Here is a 19548-nt window from a genome sequence, read left to right as displayed (position 1 = left end):
TTCTTTAAAATCTTCATTACCAATATAATAAGAAGTCTCAAGCTCATCCACTACATCGTTAAAAGTCTCCTTATCGATAGTTGAAGAAAGTCGATAAGGAGACTTTTAACGATGTAGTTAATTTTAGGGCGGGTCGCGGGTTTGGGTAAAAAAAAAGAGGGATCCGACCTTTCAATGGGTTCTATTAGTGTAGGGGCATGCATAGCCCATATTGTAACGTTGGGCACATGAGTGAACCGACCTTTAAACGACAGGCAAATACGTGCAATTTTGTACAGTTGAGGGGTAGATATGGACCTTTTCCGTCTTTAAAATAAGACAAATTATCTGTCACAAATGGTTCTAAAGTCATACATAACGAAGCTATGAGCGTACCCACACAGAAATGCCTATACCTATAACAGATTTTTTAATTATTTATAAAAATAAAAATGAAAATGAAAATGGAATTCATATAAGCTCTAAGTCTAATTAAAAAACAACTATTCTTGTGATTTTATCAACAACTAGATAATGTTTTGTATGACATAATCTTTATGATCATCTATTTGGCTACAATTTATGAAAGATTTCTAAATTCAATGACAATTATAACCACGCGAAGCGGGAAATATTCACTAGTTAGTCAATAAGTGCACAAACTACCCTGGGCAGCACAAATTATGAAAATAATATTAATACAGTAAGAATTTTGCATTTATCTAAGCTGCCTGTGGTGATTGGTGATGTAGAAAATAGTAAATGAGAAAAGTTCCACCTGAGGACTTCGAAAAACACAATCAAGATGTGGGAGCCATTGAACATGTCCACTGTGTGTTCACTCTGCCTCAGTCACAAAGTAGTTGCAATCAATTATATGAAATACTCTATACATTCGACTCTATGAAGCGCACGTTGAACACCACATACAGTACTTTTGAACACTTTCTGCTTCATATGCAGTACTACTAGGTAGAGTAGCTTTTCCTTGCTCCAGAGGAGTTTGGTATTGGTAGAGTCGCATTCAACCCGTCTTTTTGCCCTTTGGCTGGTAATCACATTGGCCGCGAGATGCTTACTATTTGCCGAGGTCACTGCTTCCTTCAGAATCAAAGAGCTTAAACTGCTTAGTTGATTGGAAGGAGCAGGAAATATAAGAGTATTACAACATGAGAAGTAACAACACCCGCTCTTCTTAGCATATGTCACTGAAATTGAAACCAATTAAGGTTGTAACCAACCATTATAAAAATCAAAAGAAAATGAACAAGCAGAAACGATAACAGAGAGTGCACCGACCTTTTATCGCTATTCTTTTGAAGCTGGGCAAGCGAAACAGCAATTTTAGCACCGACACTGGCATTATTTTTCACGAGCGCGATGTCTGGAACTTCATTAAAGAAACTAGAAAGATGAACTGAAGGATGATTTAATTCAGGTGGCATTTTGGAAATAATTAATAATAATTTATTGAGAAATTTTTCTTTCTCCATCAAGATTTTAATGAATGATCTGCAAACTAAACGTTATTAGCAACATCAGATAAGGATACTTGAAGACAGAGATGCTCCACCAGTAAGTTCATTGACTCATGCAAGCAAGAATGGAGTTTCAGCATTGCCAATAATCTTCTTCTCTCTGAGTTTTCAATTCCATCCCCATGTTAGTATGTGGAAATAGGCAACGAGTTGCAAAGAACCATGTACTTCCGCAAATAAGAGGATTCGGCAGAACACTTACCGTGCTTCTTGGAGAGCTTGCTGTATTGCCGACCCAATCAAACTTCCAGAAGCGGAATGCTCCTTTGGAATGGGGACTGCTATCAAGATTCCACTCTTTCGCTCAAGTCTTATGTTTGCATCTATAGTCAAAGTTAGAGAATACAAGTAAAAATGCTAGATTTTACAAGTAAATGAATGAAGGATGAAATAGGTTCAGGGCTGCTTGCCAATAACTCTAGCACAATGTTCTGGCGATTCTGCTCGAGCAGGTGCCTATGTTTTATGGCAAAATATCACCAATGAGAAAACATGATATAATGTTCATTATAAATATAATTAAAAGATATGATCTCATGTTAACTGAAATTATATGAGACTGCTCACAAGTTATCGAAACATATTGCAAAAGAAAAGAAGTAATCTATTCACCTATGCTAATTAGTATGAAATATCCTTTTTTTTTTTCTTTTTTTTTTAGGAGACATAGTAACAGTTGTGTATATTTTTTGACATAGTATGAGTTGCGTATATTTTTTGACATAGTATGAAATCATTTTCTTCTGAACCACCTTCATTCCCAATAGTCAAGGGAATGAAAAAATTGTAAGAAGAAGAAGAAGAGACGAACCCACCTTTTGACCATGTTAATGTTTGGTGTTGACGAGCATCACATTTCAGCATGTAATAATGTTTGCTCCTTTTTTCCTATACTTCACTTCACAATTCAGTATAGCAATTTACTCCCTCCGTTTCATTTGATAAAGCGGTGCTTACCAGGTATGGTGTTTAAGAAAGTAGGGTAAACTGAATAAATATACCATACCAAAGGTAGTCCTAGAACTTGTTCTTAAATATGTCATGACATTCCTATGGCTGTAAGAGTATGTCATTAGGGTAAAATGAGAGGTGTCAAATAAAAGAGTTCCCAAATATAAAAATGTTTCATTCTTTTTTGAACATACCAAAAAGAAATGAGTGGACATAAAATGAAAAGATGGAGTACTACAGAAGAAGCTATAAGTTATTATAATTCCATTACCAGCTTCTCATATATTGGGAGGGTTTCTATGACTGTTTCAATAGTCCACTTTGTTTGTTCAATGAAACTTGTAAACCACGCTAGTTTTACAATTGTTCCCCTTTTATAGTGAGTATATAAGATCTACTGTACTTATCAAGAGCCTGACAGGAAATTCTTGAAACATTGAGACATTATAAACTATATGGCTCTCTCACTTTACTCTTTCTATCTCTCCTCAATTATCCTTAGCCGAGTAGCAGACAGACCATAACATATTTTGGCATTTCTGTTCTTCAAAATGTTAGTTTCCACAATCAAAGCCAGAATCAGGCTTCTAAGTTTGAGAACGCGGTAACATTTTCCTAAAAACATTGCTGACTGTCCTCCATTTTTTTTATTTTTTTTTGAAATTGGTAACATAGACTGTCCACTACTCTTTACACCTTTTGTGAGTATAGGGTATTTGGTTTCAAGGGTTTAGCCTGAAAAAGGGGTTACTTGTAATACTAAAGAACGAATGCCAGAAGAGGGGTGTCACTGTATTTTTCTCTAACTGTAACAAGTAAAATGGTTTCGACAGAGCATTTTCGAACATCTTTTTGAAGCTCCTCTCTTACAGTGGGATCTTAGTGCATACATGTCCTCTTTTACATTTTGTGGAACATATGCGGTACTAATGCAAAAAACATCATCTTTTCTATCTTTGAGTGGAACAGTTGGAAAGGATCTATATGATCGAAACATATAACAGGAGTTAAATCATAGGATTAATGACAAAATGTGAACCTTGTAGCCACTAGTTTGTGTGAAAAAAGCAGGGAACTCATCGGTTTTATAAGCTGCAACAGTAACTCTTTGAGTTTCCTGTAGGTCAAGATAGGAATAGAAATAGTTGAATTTCCAAGTCATCCATTATCATATACAAGAGATCTGAAGTTGGATAAGAAAGTTGGTACAAACCAAATATTCAAGTGTTCGAGGAATATCTAATATCGATTTTACACCAGCAGAGATCACAGCCACAGGAGTATTTCCAAGCTCAGTAAGATCAGAAGAAATATCCATTGCTGTAACTAAATGCATAAGAACTACTCATAACATAATAAATAAGAAAATAAATGAAAACAAGAGAAGAAAAGTTGAAAGCTAAGGAAGTTGCTTATTTCATTACGAAAAGTATGCTACTTTACACCGCTGATCACTACCAGTCTGTACACTAAAATGCCCTTTACATGCATCTTGTTCTCCATTCTTGATTTTATTTATCAATCAAATACTTGTTTGCTAACTCTTTGTCATCAAATGCTCAAAGTAATTTGGCAAGCCACCATTCTAATTAACAAATTAGATACTACCAAGCAAAATGCATAACTCTAGCATCACCACAGAGACAAAGCACCAACGCACATATATAAGCATCGATTTACTCACTGTTATCTCCATGTCTATGAACTCCTCCAATACCACCGGTCACAAATATTGGAATACCAACCTACAAGATACGTTAGATTTTTTGTTGAAAAAAATCTGGATGACATCAGGAAAACAAACGTATTACTAGAGAAATCCAATATGAATGCAATCATCACCATTGAAGCGAGATGCATTGTTGCAGAGACAGTAGTTGCTCCATTCTCTCTGCCTGCCATCTAGAAAAGAATACAAGAAACAATAACTTAGAGAAAACTTAGTTTGACAGCTTTGTGGCAGCTTCCCAAGAATATTTTATAGGATCCTGGGCTCCTGGCAGATATCCAAACATATGCTTCGACACTTTTGAAAGAAAAAATTAAAGAGGACGCATATAGATAGCCTTCTATGGCTTAAACAAGTGAATAACAGCAGATGCCAGTCAAGACAAAAGGTAGAACCAAATATAACAATATCCAGAAGATTGCACGTCAAATACTGTTACTTATGTGCGAAAGGTTACCATTCAACGGATATGCAAATAAAAGACGAAAAGAACCAAAAGAAGATAGAACACTTGCATGAGTAAAGTGAAAACAGTCTTTCACAACAGCAAATGAGAAACTAGATACGCTTGTTTTTCCTACAAAGAATACTGAAAAACATGTCTTAACTTTGACCGAATCAGATGTGAAAAAGTCATGAAGCAAGTGGATATTTATCTCTTTGATAGTAACTAAAATTTTTGGATGAAGTAGACAAAATCCACTATGATCTTAGGGTTGTTAAGGTCTCTTCTTCTGAGTTCACTTCCACTCTGTATTGTGATACCTTACCTACAAACTAGTGCAGTCAGACGGTTAGGTAGGCATGTTGAATACAGGAAACAAATAATAGACTGAATATTATTATTTTTAATAAATAGTGGTGTTCGGGCCAGATTATCTACACCTCGATTATATTACTGGGTACTTGCTACCTCCCACTAGTACAGAAACCGAGTAACTCTTCCACTAAAGCTTTGGCAGATGGGATGAAGTCACCAAAGCTTTTATGCGTGGATTGAGCTTCAAACTCTTTATCTTCCATGGTTTTCATCACTTCATTGACAGCTAGGCCACACCTTTGATGCTTAATAATAGACTCCGATAGTGCAAATCAAGAAAGTGTGTGACATCGGATGTCTTCTTGGTTCTTCCTACCCTACTCATTATAATTTTTAGCAACAGCAATGCCCATCACATTCCACTTTACTTAAATTACCAACATTATTATTCTTCACTCTTTAAACCAAAACTAGAATATTATAATCCCCATCCAGGATGGAAGTTAATGAATTATAATCAACAGCAATGCCCATCACATTCCACTTTAGTTAAAATACCAACATTTTTATTCTTCACTCTTTAAACCAAAGCAAGAATATTATAATCCCCATCCAGGATGGAAGTTAATGAATCATAATCAATAGCAATGCCCATCACATTCCACTTTAGTTAAAATACCAACATTATTATTCTTCACTCTTTAAACCAAAGCAAGAATATTATAATCCCCATCCAGGATGGAAGTTAATGAGATTCATTAAGGGGACTTGTTCATAGATTGTGATGATAATCATATTCATTGCTGTGATTAGCCACTGATAAATCCCTCGTAGGCTTATATGACAAGAGAAGTAAGTTTTTAGTAGAGGGGTAGGCAAATTGTCATAGTGATATGGGTGGACTTATATTAAAAGGCTAGTTTAAGTTTGAGGCGAAAAACGTATTAGAATCTTGAAGAAAAGTACTTCACAAGAATTGAAGCAATCATATCATAGGTGGAGGTTAGTGGTGTCTGATTGGGAGAGCATGTCTAAGAAGTGAAGGAAATTCTAGTGGATGGCGAACAAAAACCAGGCTTCTGGATTTGATGCATTCAGGACAAAACCGTATAAGGTAATGATCAGTTCTTTTCAGTGTGAAGGCTGATAATACACGATTCGCACAATTAACAAGTGAGAAGGCAAGCTGTTTGAGCAAAGAGCTTTTTCATCATCTTTGGTATGTTTTTTCTGAAAAGAACAAAGAACTAAAAATGTTTTAAAAGTAAAGAAACAAACCTTCTTTTCAAATTTAAAAGCCACGCTTCCTCAAAATACTTAAAACTGTGGTAAAGTTTGGAATAATCAATAAATAAACACATTTTGTTATAATAAAAACTGTCTTCCTAGGAATATTTTGGAACTGTAACAAGGGAGTGTAAAACAAACAAGATAGTGCAAGCTGTGATGGAGTATATTCGTAAACTAGTATAGTCATCATCAAGGGGCACATAATTCTGCCAGCATACATTACAAAACAAGCCATTTGTGGCATGCTATTTTCTCTAGGCCCGTGAAGCTCATTCATGTCACATCTCGAGATTTACACACACACACACACACACATATATGTATATTCCTTGAGCTAGTGAAATTTAAGTTTCAGCAGTCAACAATATTTTAACAAATATGATAAAGGCAAACAGGATATAATAGCCCAGATTAAATCACATAGTTTGATTGACTTACAACAAGTGCAATGTCTCTACTAGCAGTTTTCCGAGCTTTACTACCAAGATGTGCTAGATTCTCTAGTTCTTCAGTAGTCAAGCCTACCATGAAGAATATAATTCATGGTTAAAACAGTTTACATGTCACTACGATTTCCCTTGTTAAAAGAAAATTAACACAAGAATAAGACAACTCAGAAATAACCTAAAGTCATGCAAGTATTTGAAGTTTTATCATTTTAGAAGTTCACAAACTTTGAGCCAAGAGTATCATATAAAACTTGACAACCAGTCAATATGACGTCAAGAGTATCATATAAAGTCATGATGATCAGTCCTGACGGCTGTTAGTTAGTAATGACGTCAATATTCTCGAGATTCCGTGTTCTCATCTATTACATTTCTTCACTTAGTGTAAAGTTTAACTAATAATTTATCAAATATTCATAGCTGCTGTAGAACATGAAGTCCTGGAATTCATTAAGTACAAGATGGAAATGGTTCACAGCATAGATGCTCTCAAAAAGGTTACTCTCCATGCCAAATTGTTCATCTTCACATTCCATTACAAAAAGAATCCACTCCATTCAAACTGCTCATCTTCACATTGATAGAAACTGTCCAAGTAAGTTGGAAAAGTCAAAACTTTCAGACAACTGTCAGATACTCATGGAATATGCATCAGCCATATGCCAGTGCTGGAATATGATTGACCATAGAAGTCAATGTACATTAATTTAGCAGTGTATATTTTGAGGAAACACAAGTATTTTGTAAAAGTTTCATTTCTTTCATAAGAGAAAGATGTTAGAGTTAAAGCACTCATCAATTTAATTGAGCTACCAAAAGTCTAAAGTTAGCATGAGTATGGAGTAAATACATAAACGGATAAGACATAGACAACTTGATCTCTATTGATAGTTAAGATGCATATTAAGTCGAGCTCAGGCAGAGTGCCATGAATTCTTTGGACACTTTAAGTTCAGGAGAGATGTGATGAACTTAAGAATCCTGGAAATCAACCCCACTTTCGTGCCAAAGTACCTCCAACCAAGAAAAGAGAAAAGAACCCAATAAAACGAAGTATCAGATAGACACCCATGCATGGTATGCCATCCAGAATAGCTATAGTGGCAGGTACAGCTCCATGCTCCCTCACAATGACCTCCAACTCTTTTGCTGTCTCGAAATTCTGAGGATATGGCATTCCTGGAAACAGCAATAAAAGCCATAGTTGGAACTACTATCAATAAAACATAAATGAGAAAGCAATTTCATCTCCTTAAGGCTAACTAACTTAATAAATGTAAGGTTAAGTAAGGTCAACTACTGAAATGCATTGCCACAAAGTCTGAAGTCTTTGCACACAGTCTGTCAGTATGTTTGATGCACAATTAGTCCGCCCGATTGATGAGGTAACACACTGATCATTCAAGTAACACGTTATTTTTGCTGTATGAATGTAAAGCAGAAGTCTCCCTCTTTTGCTTTTCTATTTTATTTGGGAGAGCTTGGTGTGGGTAGGAAGAATGGAGATCAGAAGCGGACCTACTGCATAAACAGTCGGTTAACCAGACCCATAGCTTTAAGCTCCCAATTTATATATTTATATACGTGAAAATCCATTAAAGTTGGTAAATTTTAAGAAAACTTAACGAACTGATTCAAGAGAGCAATGGATGCATAGACATTTGCTCCTCAAGCCTGTTAGAACTCCGAAACCATTGACTTCTCATCGCACAACTGCCCCTCAAGGAGAACAAGTAAATTTATTTCTAAATTTTAGCTTAACATCATTTCTCATTCATATTTCCATTACATTCTGTTCTCAACTTCCTCGCGAAGTACAAAATTATCTTCAGTAATACATTCTTTAGATTGTAATAATAATTAGCACATAACTTTTTCTTTTTTGATAATCGAGATATTCTTAATGGTCAGTGGCACACGATTTGAAACTCAGTGGACAATGGGCCCACCCCTCTACTCTTCTCTACGATGGCCAGTGGCACATAGTTTGAAACTCAATGAATAATGGGTTCTCCCCCCTTGACTCTTCTCTACGATAGCTAGTGGCATACAATTTGAAACTCAATGAATAATGGGGCCACCCCTATATTCTTCTCCACGATGGCTAGTGGTAATACAGTTTGAAACTCAATGAATAATAGTCAGCCGCTCTACTCTTCTCCATAATGGCTAGTGGCACACGGTTTGAAACTCAATGAGTAATGGGCCCACCTCCTAGTCTTCTTCACAATGGCTAGTGGCACACAGTTTGAAACTAAGTAGATGATCGATCCACCCCTCTACACTTCTCCACTTCAATGCAAGGTTCTCCACTTAAATGCAAGGATTTTGCCATCGGCAGGCATGATTCAAACCCGTAATGTGTGCCTAACTCACACATCACAAGTTGCGCTCTTACCACTGGTGCTAATTACTAGCACATAATTTCCCTACAGTTGTACTAATAACAAATAAGACATATAAGCAAAACGATTAAAAAAAATGAGCAAGGAGGTCAAAATCTTCTCATACCATGAGATATTATAGTCGATTCCAATGCAACAATCGGGCTTCCATGTTTTAATGCTATGGAAACCTCCGGAGATATCTTAATCCACCCCAAATTTTGACCATTAAGGCCATGCTATAAAGGATGAACATGTAAGTAAGTAATTCACCATAAACTCAAGTTCAATGTTCAAAAAAAAAAAAACAGTTCCTTTGCCCCAATATGTGTGACACTTTTCGTTTTTCGAGAGTCAAATAAGAAAATCTTTCGACCGTAATTTATTCATAGGCCCTTTAAATATTTTAATTGTTAATTCTTGTGACTTATAGTACTACTTTTTTATATAGTTTCTAAATATATAAATTATTTTTAAAAAAACTTAAAAAAAAAATCTCCCTCCAAATATGACTTGTCCACTTTCCTTTTTTAAAAGTCAAACTATATAAACTTTGACCAACATTTTAAGATATATTTTTTCACCAAAATAATATGAGAATAATTGCAACTTGTAGTATTTTCGTGAAGTTTTTGAATATCTAAATTATAATTTAAAATATTGAATTGAACTAATCCAATTTAGCTCCGAAGATTGATTCTCAAAAAGCGAAACATAACAACTAATATGAAACAGAAGGAGTATGTCCGAATTCACAGGTCAAAATAAAGAGGTTTGACTTTTGAAACGCAAACTGTGTCATATAAATTAGGAGAGAGGGAGTACTTTTCTGCAACTGTAAATTGAACAAAATTTGTTGGAATTAAGGCATTTGCAATTTCATTAGTATTCTACAATCTCAAACCCTGTTTTTTAAATGCCAAAAAGGGTAATTAGTAGTAAGAGAGAGTTTAGCGGTTACCTTAGAGGGAGAAGTTGCTGAAGTGAAGTGTCTACTAATGATTGCTAATCTAGAATTACGTGAAGAAGCCATAAATGATTAAATAACTTCGATTTTGCAACTTGAATATACAATAAGGGGTCGTTTTTTGGCTACTAAAGAGACATTAATTTCTGCATAACTTAAACCACGTTTTGTAGCTAGTTTGTAGCTAGTCAGCAAGTTAGTTATTCAGGTATAAAATTAATATATGATGTTTGATTTAGAAATTAGAAACCCGCATAATTAAGAGCCCCTTTGGATTGGCTTATAAGTTCATTTTGTGCTCGAAATAAATTTAGATAGCCCAACTTAATTTTTTTTGAACTTATAAGCTGTTTTTTTTTTAAGCTAAGCCAAACGGGCCCTAATACATAAATAAGTTACGAAAAAATTTATGTATTATTTTACGCGGTATAGAAGATGTAATAATTAGTTACATGAATAAAAGTTGAAATGATAATATTACCCTTATGCCCACCACTTAAATACTTTGCTTTTCTGTGCAAACAATCAAATCCACTATTTTTATTTCTTCTTAATGATAGACTATAGAAGGATATAATGCTTATACTGAACAAGATTTGTTGAAATTAAGACATTTGTAATTTCATTAGTATTCCAATAATCTCAAAACCTGTTTTTGAATTGCCAAAAAGGGCAATTAGTAATAAGAGAGAGTTTAGGGGTACCTTAGAGGGCAAGGGGCGGAGCCAGCCCTTTGGGTATGGATTCGACCTAACCCAGCAAATTTTGTCCGAATCATATATTTGTATTAAAAATTTTGTCAAATATGTATAAATTATTAATTAAAAACCCAATAATTTTAAAGAATTAAAATTTCGAATCCTGACTTCGACTATGTTAGAGGCAGAAGTTGCTGAAGTAAAGTGTACTAATGATTGCTAATCTAGAATTAGGTGAAGAAGCCAAAAATGATTAAATAACTTCGATTTTGCAATTTGAACATACAAAATTGCCGGTTATTAGCAGCGTCTTCTACTCTGTCGAGTAAGCTGACAAGTCCAACTTGTTAGTTGTTACTATACCTTTTTATTTCACAAATTGACGAATAAAATTTCATAGATAGCCATTTTCTGGATTTGTAATTGAAAAATAGTCCCAACTTTGTTAATAATTTAATCCATGACAGCGTCAAAAGATTTCGAATTTACGAATGTAAAACTCCAAAATACTCCCTCCTTTTTATTTTTACTTGTTCACAATATACTTTGGCCGTTTTTTAATAATTACTAATAATAAAGTGCTTATTTATTATAATATATTAATTGGTGTAAAGTCTCAATATATTTGAGAAATGATTTAGAAATAAATAACTAATATTAAGGGTAAAATAGAAAAAAATTATTTTTCTCTTAATATGCTAAAGTGGATAAGTAAAAGTGACGTAGGGAGTAATATTTTGTATGAAATTCAAGATGCAGCCATGATATTGTATTTTATTTTAGTTCGATGTTCATGAACCATGACAATACTGGGAGAAATGGAATTTTGGTCCTCTATAAAATCTTCATTTTTTATACATAAGAGATATGAAAAAAACACATAAGAGATCTGAAAAAGACATTTTCTTCTATTCAAATTGTAAGAGGTCAAGAGATCTTATTTCCTCGACAAGACTCTGACTTTTTAGGTAGAAATGGTTATTTAGCTTACAACATTTTTTAGTTTTATGACTCTTTTACAAGAAATCTTCATTTTTTACACATCAGAGATTTGAAAAGAAACACACAAGAAATCTGAAAAAGTCATTTTTCTATTCAAATTATAAGAGGCCAAGAAATCTTATTTCCTCAATTTTTTACTTGTTTAAGTTTGAAATACATATAGTCGAGATGTTAGAAGGTGCCATAGATGCAATTGTCATGGTGTTCCGCATTAAAAGTAGGGAAAAGGGTCAAATATACCCCTTTACTTTAGTTTATTGGCTAACTTTACCTTCCGTTAACTGAAGTAGTCAAATATACCTCTTTCGTTATAAGTTGGGACCAAATATACCCCTACCGTTTGCAAAGTTTCAAAAATACCCTCATTTCTAACATATTTCCACATAAACAAGTCTAGTCATTGAAATTGGGTGACATGGACGCCACATGGCATTTAACTTATTCTATGTGATGCCTACGTGGCAAATTTTTTAAGAACAATCTGAAAAATTGATTTTTCTAAAAACAAATCTGTTAAAAATGAATTTTATTAAAAATCTGATTTTTTTTTTATTTTATAAAACCCGCTTCTTAAAAAAAATCTAGAAAATTGAAAATGATTTTTTTTAAATCAGTTTTTCAGATTTTTTAAAATTAATCCAGATTTAAAAAAAAAAAAAATAGGACATCTTTTTTAAACAAAAATACTTTACAGTTTTCCAAATTTAGAAAAAAAAAATCATTTTCCAGATTTTTTGAGTATAATATCCAATTTTCGGGAATATGTTTTAAAAAAATGGGTTTTAATAAACAAAAAAGTTTCAAATTTTTAATAAAAGACATTTTTTTCATATTTGCTTTAAAAAAAATCAATTTTAAAATTGTCATGTAAGCACCATATAGAATAAGTTGAATGTCATGTATCGTCCATGTCACCTAATTCCAATGACTAGACTTGCTTATGTGGGAATATGTTAGAAATGAGGGTATTTTTTAAACGGTAAGGGTATATTTAGCCCCAACTTATAATGGGAGGAATATGTTTGATTATTTTGACTAATATGTTTGATTATTTTGACTAACGGAAAACAAAATTAGCCAATAAACTAAAGTAGAGAGTATATTCGACCCTTTTCCCTTAAAAGTAACTAAAGGGGAAAAGAGCTTCGAGACAGATTAGAGGAGAAAGCCCTACATGGTGTTCCGCATTAAATTAACTACTTTTCAATGAATTTTCAGATACGGCTATTTTCAAAGATCAATTCAAAAAATGACTATTCCATACAATTTTAAAATTTATGAATGAAATAATACAACCACTAATTTGAAAAACAAAACATCACACAACTAGCGTCAAGAACATGTTAATAAACGTTTCATTTGCCTGGATTATTTCGAAATTACAAAGACACTTCCGTCCCAGGAGAAAATAAAATTGGCAACCTTTTTTCTTCGGTCTTGAAAACCATCAAGGGCTTGCAACAAAAGCACTAACGAGGAAGTTATTGTTATATACGTCTTTCTGCGATTCCCGAGATGGAGGAGCACTAAACATTTCTATTTTTACTTGATTGGAGAAACTAACAATACCTCTTCGGAACCCAACCATAAGGTGCACATACAAGAGAAAAAGAGATCAGATTTAGCATTACCTATAAAGCACGTTTATTATGTCCATGCCCAAGAATTTAGCTCATTTTTAGGGTGAGTGGGTAACCACATAAAGCTATGCAACTTTGCTAGCTGCTTAAAGTTGTATGGAGAACAAAATGATGACACCTATGAAGGAGAAGAAAGAAGGGATACAAGATCTTATCCAATTTGTCTAAGCCTCGAGGGGCAGAGTAACCTGATAGGTATCCGATTGAGAATAGTCAAGGTGAGCGAAAGCTTGGACCTGCACTAAAAAAGGGCTTGCCATACAACAATAAAAACACAAAAAAAAAAAAAAAAAAGTCGAAACACAAGTTTTGTGCGAGGTAAATTGGCAACGGGAAGAAAAGGATCATGAGGTTTGCTAAATGACTCACAGAGCTCATATTGTTCACCGTCTCCAAAAAAATTCTTAACAGTACGAAATCAAGTTACAGCACTAAAATAGAGTAAGTTATGTAGATGCAATTCCATTTGACTAATAATGAAAGCGACTAACACCAACGAAGAACTGCTGGTAATACAAAAGTAAATAGAAAACTCTCATTGTTGTCCAACCTCAGCTTTCTTCTTCTGCCAGAGCCTATCAAGAGCACTATCGGCATCTCCCTGCAGAAAATATTTTCATGTCAATTGCATTAGCACACAAGATGAATGTCGAAAGCAAATGAACAGGATTCTAAGAAAATAACTCCAGCAAGAAGAATCAGATAACCATGTGCCTGAATCATAGCTCCAAAAATATAAGTGAGAAACATCTTTCTTTCGGTAACAAGCCTTTGAAAAGGGATAATAAAACTAGTTGACTGCCATCCACCAATATAGGCAAAGAGTTAATACTGCAACTAAAGTATACAAAGATCCTTATATCAATAAAGATTTTCAGTTTCTGTTTGGCAGAAAGAACGGGACAAGAAAAACAGTGTCGCGCTGAGAACAAGCTACCTAAAATGAACTGCAACAAGGAACTAAATATGCACCACAACTTCAGGCTAGTGAGCCGTGTAATTGGCAACCATTTCTCCCTCACATGATGTCGTGCTTTTTATAAGTCCATGAGACACAACCAATAGTTCAATCTTAGAAACCCCAATAATTTGAAAGAAAGAACATGAACTGTTTGGCATAACTCAGAACAATCCTAAGGTAAAATTCCTTTAACGTGATATTCAAAAGTAACAAAGAATATTACCTGGGCACGAATAAACCCACAGAGAGCATAAGTGGTGAACTGTCCAGTGTATCGGCCAAACTCATCCAAATGCCCAACATTGAGCTGCACAGATGCATGATCCTTGGAAGTGATCAGCCTGTTAGTGGCAGAGCTGCATCAAAATAGCACATTAATTATCTAAATAACCTAATATACATCTTCATTATATAGATGAACACGGCAAACTGAATCTAATCAAGGCGCAAGGAAGTAAGAAATACATACCACTTCCTAGGGATGTAAAGGTCCATGTTTTGTCCCTCATCGTTCTGCATCTTGACAATTGCTTTACACGAATAGACTTTAGAAGTGGAAAGCTCCTGGGTTTAAGAGGGGAAGCAAATCAAACTACAAGTCACTAACAAAACAGTGTCTTTTTTTTTTCCATGTGTTGCGAACCTACATTAGGCCACTCACATTTCCATAACAGATTGTAATACAGAAGCAATTCCAACAATTTTGAAGGCATCCACAAAAGTGAAACTAATTAAAACTTTGACCATCCAACTCAACATGATACAAGTTAGAATCAAATGAAAAATATCAAGAGATTTCAGAAGTTCGACTCACTTGAGAATTAAGAGATACGTAAACGGAAACATTATAGGTGTGGGATGTGTGAATACAAAAGTTGGCTTGATAACAAAAATATAACCTCAAAAGTTTTAAATTTGAATAATTTAAACATGTACTCTATCATTTATCTTCACAAACAAAATTCCAAATTAGTCACTTATCAAAAAAAAAAAAAGAAGTTCCCCACGTGCATACAAATTTCTCATCCAGAACAACGAGCGGTGACATTATGAATCATACTTCCTGTCCTACTTTCCTTTTTAGTCTGTTTAAAAAAATGTCACTTTCTATATTTAGTATCTCTTTTAACTCTAACATCCCAATGCCATATTTAAGACCACAAGATTAAGGCATTTTCGTACATCATACGCATCTTTAGTTTAAAACAACAATATTCAAAAGTTCTATTCACTTTTCTTAGGCTCTGTGCCCAGTCAAACTAAGACCCGTAAAATATGAAAGGATTAATTGACAACAGGACATTATTGGACAAACATGCTGAAAATTAAAGTTATAACCCTACTCAGACCAATTACACTGCAAAGCATACTACTTTAAAACACAATCAAAAGATAAGACAGCATTCAAATACAACATCTGTTGCGAAATCAATTAAGCTAACATAAAAATGAATCACACATTATTTATCCAAAAAATAAAATAAAAAAATAGAAATACAAATAGGCATAATAATATATAATAATAAAAAAGCAAATCCATGATTTGGTGAACGAAATTGTACCTGGAAAGTAGATAGTGACGACGCCGATGAATGTGCTTTGGGAGAGAAAAGCAGGGACTAAAGCTTAAAGGCTTATGATAAAACCCTAAATTTGCATGGAATGACTTAAATAACCCTGATTGTTTTGTGTAATTACAAAAACCTATGCTTGACCTATCCGGCCCACGTTAATTAGAAAAGACCCGTTAAGAATGGGTCATTTGAACTTTTGTTCCTATTTTGTGTTGGTCTTTAATTGATGTCCCTCGTAACAAACGATTTTTTTGCGGGCCATAAATTTATATTTTTACATTATAATATTTCACAAGTTATGTTCCTCGTTAATAGTGTCCCGCTAAGCAAAAGTTTAGTTTTGAAGGGCAAAAACTAAAGACCAGCCCTTTTGAAGAGCAAACCGTGCAATTTCTACAAGAATTTGGGAGAAATTGACAAATAGTCGTGTTTTTATAGTATTAATAAAAAACAAGGTACTAGCTATTACCTTAAAATTTAATTAAAGTATAATCATTCTTCCAAAAAAAAAAAATGGGGACAAAATATAAGTGAAATTTTATCACACTTTGTTGGAGTTGAAATCTTGAAACTTCAACATAACTCGAGGCGGAGCCAGGATTTGACGTTTATGGGTTCGGGATTTTAGTTTTGAAAGTTACTGCGTTCTAAATTAATAATTTGTATATGTTCAATGAATTTTTTTAATACAAATATAAAGTTTAGATCAAAGCTAGTGAGTGCGGCCGAACCCGCACCCGAGGAGCTAGTTCCGCCCCTGAGCATAACGTGATAAAACTTCATACTTTTAAATGTGAAACTTTAGTATAGTAACCACTACGCATGCTTTTCGGAGACATTTCCTTGAGTTCTTGTACTTCAAATTGCACTAAATTTTGAAAAGTTCCTATATTTTAATTTAGCACTATGATCCTCCAAATAATCTTTCTTTACTTAAAAAGTAATTAAAATTTTAAATAATTTTTAAATGCTGATTGAAACGTAATTAGCGTTCAAAAAGTGGCTATTGCCCATTTCATCCTTCAAAAGGTAACGTGTTAGGAGTACAAACTAACTTCTTTTTTTTTTTCTTTTTTTAATTTCTCATCCGGTATCGGGTATTCACATTGGGATCCGACTAAATCCAAATTCGCACGAGAATATACCACATTAGGAGTAAAGCGCTCCCTAACAAATGCGACTCCGTACCAAAAGAACTCAGACTCCTAGGCATCTGATTAAAGATGAACTAACTTCTTATTTTTTCGGCACACAATCCATATTCTCCTTATCTGATATGTAATGTCGCGTCGATGGATATATAGAGCCTGCCAATATTAGGCGAATAATATTTAAAATTCTAAATAGCCAAGCAAAAGTAACCATTCGAGTTAATGACAACGAATTTTAGCTCCCATAATTCTCTCCTTGATGAAATATTGCCTAGTATTTACGACATCACTTCTTTCACATAGAGAACTTGGTCTGCAGATTTCTTGCTTTAAATATTCACACTCGATAGCTTTTATCGTTTTATTTTGCATCGTCCACATATGGCTTTTTTCCTATTAAAAAAATTAAATCGAACGAAACAAGCAATTTCCAAAAATTAATTATATTTTAGATTACAATTATCCTCTGGGGAGTCTCAATTGGCTTATCTTGACTCTTATTGAGCAAAATTTCAACTTACATATTTTTGTTGTGTTTCCAACCTTTAACATATACGAAATTAATCAATATGAATGCTGGAAATACAAAAAATTTCCGCTCCAAACAAAAGATAGTTACAACCTTTTGTAAAATTTTACATATATGAAGTTACTCAATGCGAATGCTGGAATCGTAAAAGCTTTCGCTCCAAATAGGGGCGGACTAATATCAAATTTGCAACTAGGCTTATGGTTGTTGTGGTTCCTTTTTTTTTTTTTTTTTTGTAATTGTTATTTAGTCCAAAACTCCATGGACAGAACGGAAAAGAATCATCCCAGGCATATCAAAACAATGTTCATAATTATCAGGCTTAAAACAATGTTTATAGTTATGAAAAGCTTAAATTGATTCTCAGATGTCTATATTGGTCCGTCACTTTTTTCGCATAGCCAACAATCGCCAAAAAATAAATGATAGTACGTCATATTTTTTCCAAGGCATGTGAATTCAACCACGATAAACAGAGTAATACCACAATCGAATCACAAAGTGATTGGTTCTTTGATCAATCCAAGTTAAGTTTTTGGATTAAATTTTTACTTTTTGTGAATCAATTCATCCTGTTTCAACTTATGATAAATATTTTGCCACAAAAAAGACCATACCATTTAAAAAAAGAGAATCATTAACATTATGAACACATACCACCAGCTTTTTACATAGCCATAACTTCAAAAAGTTACTAAGGAGCCGTTTGGGCATGACTTCATCTCATGAGATGAAATCATATTTGGACATAAAATTTGAATTTTTTAAGTTGCAGTTTTTTTTATAAATATAAAAACCCCACAAGTTGTGAAAACCATCAAAATTTTCCCAGTTCTTATACAATCTTACCACATGAGTAAATCATAGTTCATAACAAAATTAATACTCTACTAGAAGACCTTTCTAAAAAATACAACATCAGTTGATCAAACTTTGGTTCAATAAAAAGAAAATTTTAATATGAATAGTAATGTAACTACTCTTTAATATAATCCTCTCACATAGTAAACATGATTGGTAAATATATTTTACCAACTTGCAGATTAATATTTAATACAAATGGTTAGTAAACATGATTGGTAAATATATATACCAATTTATGGGTCTTTATTTTACAAAATATAAACGTATGGATGATCAAATTTTACATTTATATTTTTTGAAATCATAATTTTAAATGTCAAATCATATCTTTTTGGATGATTTGGGATTTCATCATGAGATGAAATCACATATCCAAACGATGATTTCATCTCATGTCCAAACACCTACTAAGTCGATATAACACTGAAATCCACAATGACACAAGAATACAACAACTATAAACTTTCCACCGCACACAAACTCAACCCTTTTCACTTATGATTTTTACCTCTAAGTTTAACAAAGTACTTTCTCCGTTTTCCCCAACACAAGTTGATTTGGAACAACTTTACTATTCTCATACTCTGCAACTACCTATGTCTGTTCATCAATCTGCTTTGTTAAATCAGCTCGACTCATCTTCTTCTCAATTCTCGCTTTTTGTATAGCTCACCTCACATCCACCGGCACTTTTTCAAGTGCCGCCGGTTCCGCCACCTCATCTAGCTTTCTAGCGTTAACACTAGCAGCTACCGCCTTTTTTATTCAAGGCGACGAAAAATTTGCGGTAAATTTTTTTAAGTGGAAAATTTGTCAAGCCAAATTTTAAAAAAAATAAAAAGCTATATATATCTTGATTAATCATATCATTAAATTGACTCACGTTTTACTTAATTGGAATAAATTGCTTTTATAAATAATAATAAAAAAAAGTCCACATAAATGATATTTCTGAAAATATACATCGAGCCCGAAATTGACTGAGTGACTTTTCTAGTACGAAAAAACAAAAAACAAAAAAAAATCGAATAACTGAGTGATTGTATGAGAATTAACTCCGAAAAGGGCCATACCATTAACTA

General features: G+C 33.6%; 2 protein-coding genes across 6 annotated transcripts; both read right to left on the bottom strand.

The window, feature by feature from the left end:
• Positions 1–516: 516 nt before the first annotated feature.
• LOC132615031 (pseudouridine-5'-phosphate glycosidase-like) lies at positions 517–10243 on the bottom strand. Of its 5 annotated transcripts, none has more exons than XM_060329584.1 (13): positions 10042–10239; positions 9208–9319; positions 7711–7875; positions 6686–6768; positions 4311–4370; positions 4153–4213; positions 3682–3794; positions 3508–3585; positions 1928–1973; positions 1720–1840; positions 1532–1617; positions 1279–1363; positions 559–1187 (listed from the first exon to the last, which is right to left on the bottom strand). In XM_060329584.1, the coding sequence occupies exons 1-11, from the start codon at positions 10111–10113 to the stop codon at positions 1569–1571; spliced, it is 960 nt and encodes a 319-aa protein (XP_060185567.1). In that variant the 5' UTR covers positions 10114–10239; the 3' UTR covers positions 559–1187; positions 1279–1363; positions 1532–1568. The 5 variants fall into 5 exon arrangements, with proteins under 5 accessions (XP_060185568.1, XP_060185570.1, XP_060185567.1 ...); XM_060329583.1 differs by having other exon boundaries at positions 559–1080; XM_060329585.1 differs by lacking the exon at positions 9208–9319 and having other exon boundaries at positions 517–1080; positions 10042–10170.
• A 3496-nt stretch (positions 10244–13739) lies between these two features.
• On the bottom strand, positions 13740–16049 carry LOC132615387 (small ribosomal subunit protein eS21-like). The gene is made up of 4 exons (XM_060329992.1): positions 15911–16049; positions 14818–14912; positions 14572–14704; positions 13740–13988 (listed from the first exon to the last, which is right to left on the bottom strand). Exons 2-4 carry the CDS (start codon positions 14865–14867, stop codon positions 13923–13925), a joined length of 249 nt encoding a protein of 82 aa, XP_060185975.1. The 5' UTR covers positions 14868–14912; positions 15911–16049; the 3' UTR covers positions 13740–13922.
• Between the last annotated feature and the right edge of the window lie 3499 nt (positions 16050–19548).

Source organism: Lycium barbarum, chromosome 10 (genome assembly GCF_019175385.1).
Source record: "Lycium barbarum isolate Lr01 chromosome 10, ASM1917538v2, whole genome shotgun sequence".
Classification (NCBI taxonomy): domain Eukaryota; kingdom Viridiplantae; phylum Streptophyta; class Magnoliopsida; order Solanales; family Solanaceae; genus Lycium; species Lycium barbarum.
Note: the sequence above shows the minus strand (reverse complement) of the source record. Positions and strands in the feature narration are given on the sequence as shown.

Excerpts from the sequence above, each read along its gene's own strand:
- LOC132615031 (XM_060329584.1), bottom strand. The coding sequence starts at position 10,113 with ATGGCTTCTTCACGTAATTCTAGATTAGCAATCATTAGTAGACACTTC. Across the intron at positions 7,876-9,207 it reads ATCGACTATAATATCTCATG|GAATGCCATATCCTCAGAAT; the intron begins GTATGAGAAGAT and ends TGCTGTTTCCAG. Across the intron at positions 4,371-6,685 it reads GTAGAGACATTGCACTTGTT|ATGGCAGGCAGAGAGAATGG; the intron begins GTAAGTCAATCA and ends ATTCTTTTCTAG.
- LOC132615387 (XM_060329992.1), bottom strand. The coding sequence starts at position 14,867 with ATGCAGAACGATGAGGGACAAAACATGGACCTTTACATCCCTAGGAAG. Across the intron at positions 14,705-14,817 it reads CTTTACATCCCTAGGAAGTG|CTCTGCCACTAACAGGCTGA; the intron begins GTATGTATTTCT and ends ATTTTGATGCAG. Across the intron at positions 13,989-14,571 it reads GTGGGTTTATTCGTGCCCAG|GGAGATGCCGATAGTGCTCT; the intron begins GTAATATTCTTT and ends TATTTTCTGCAG.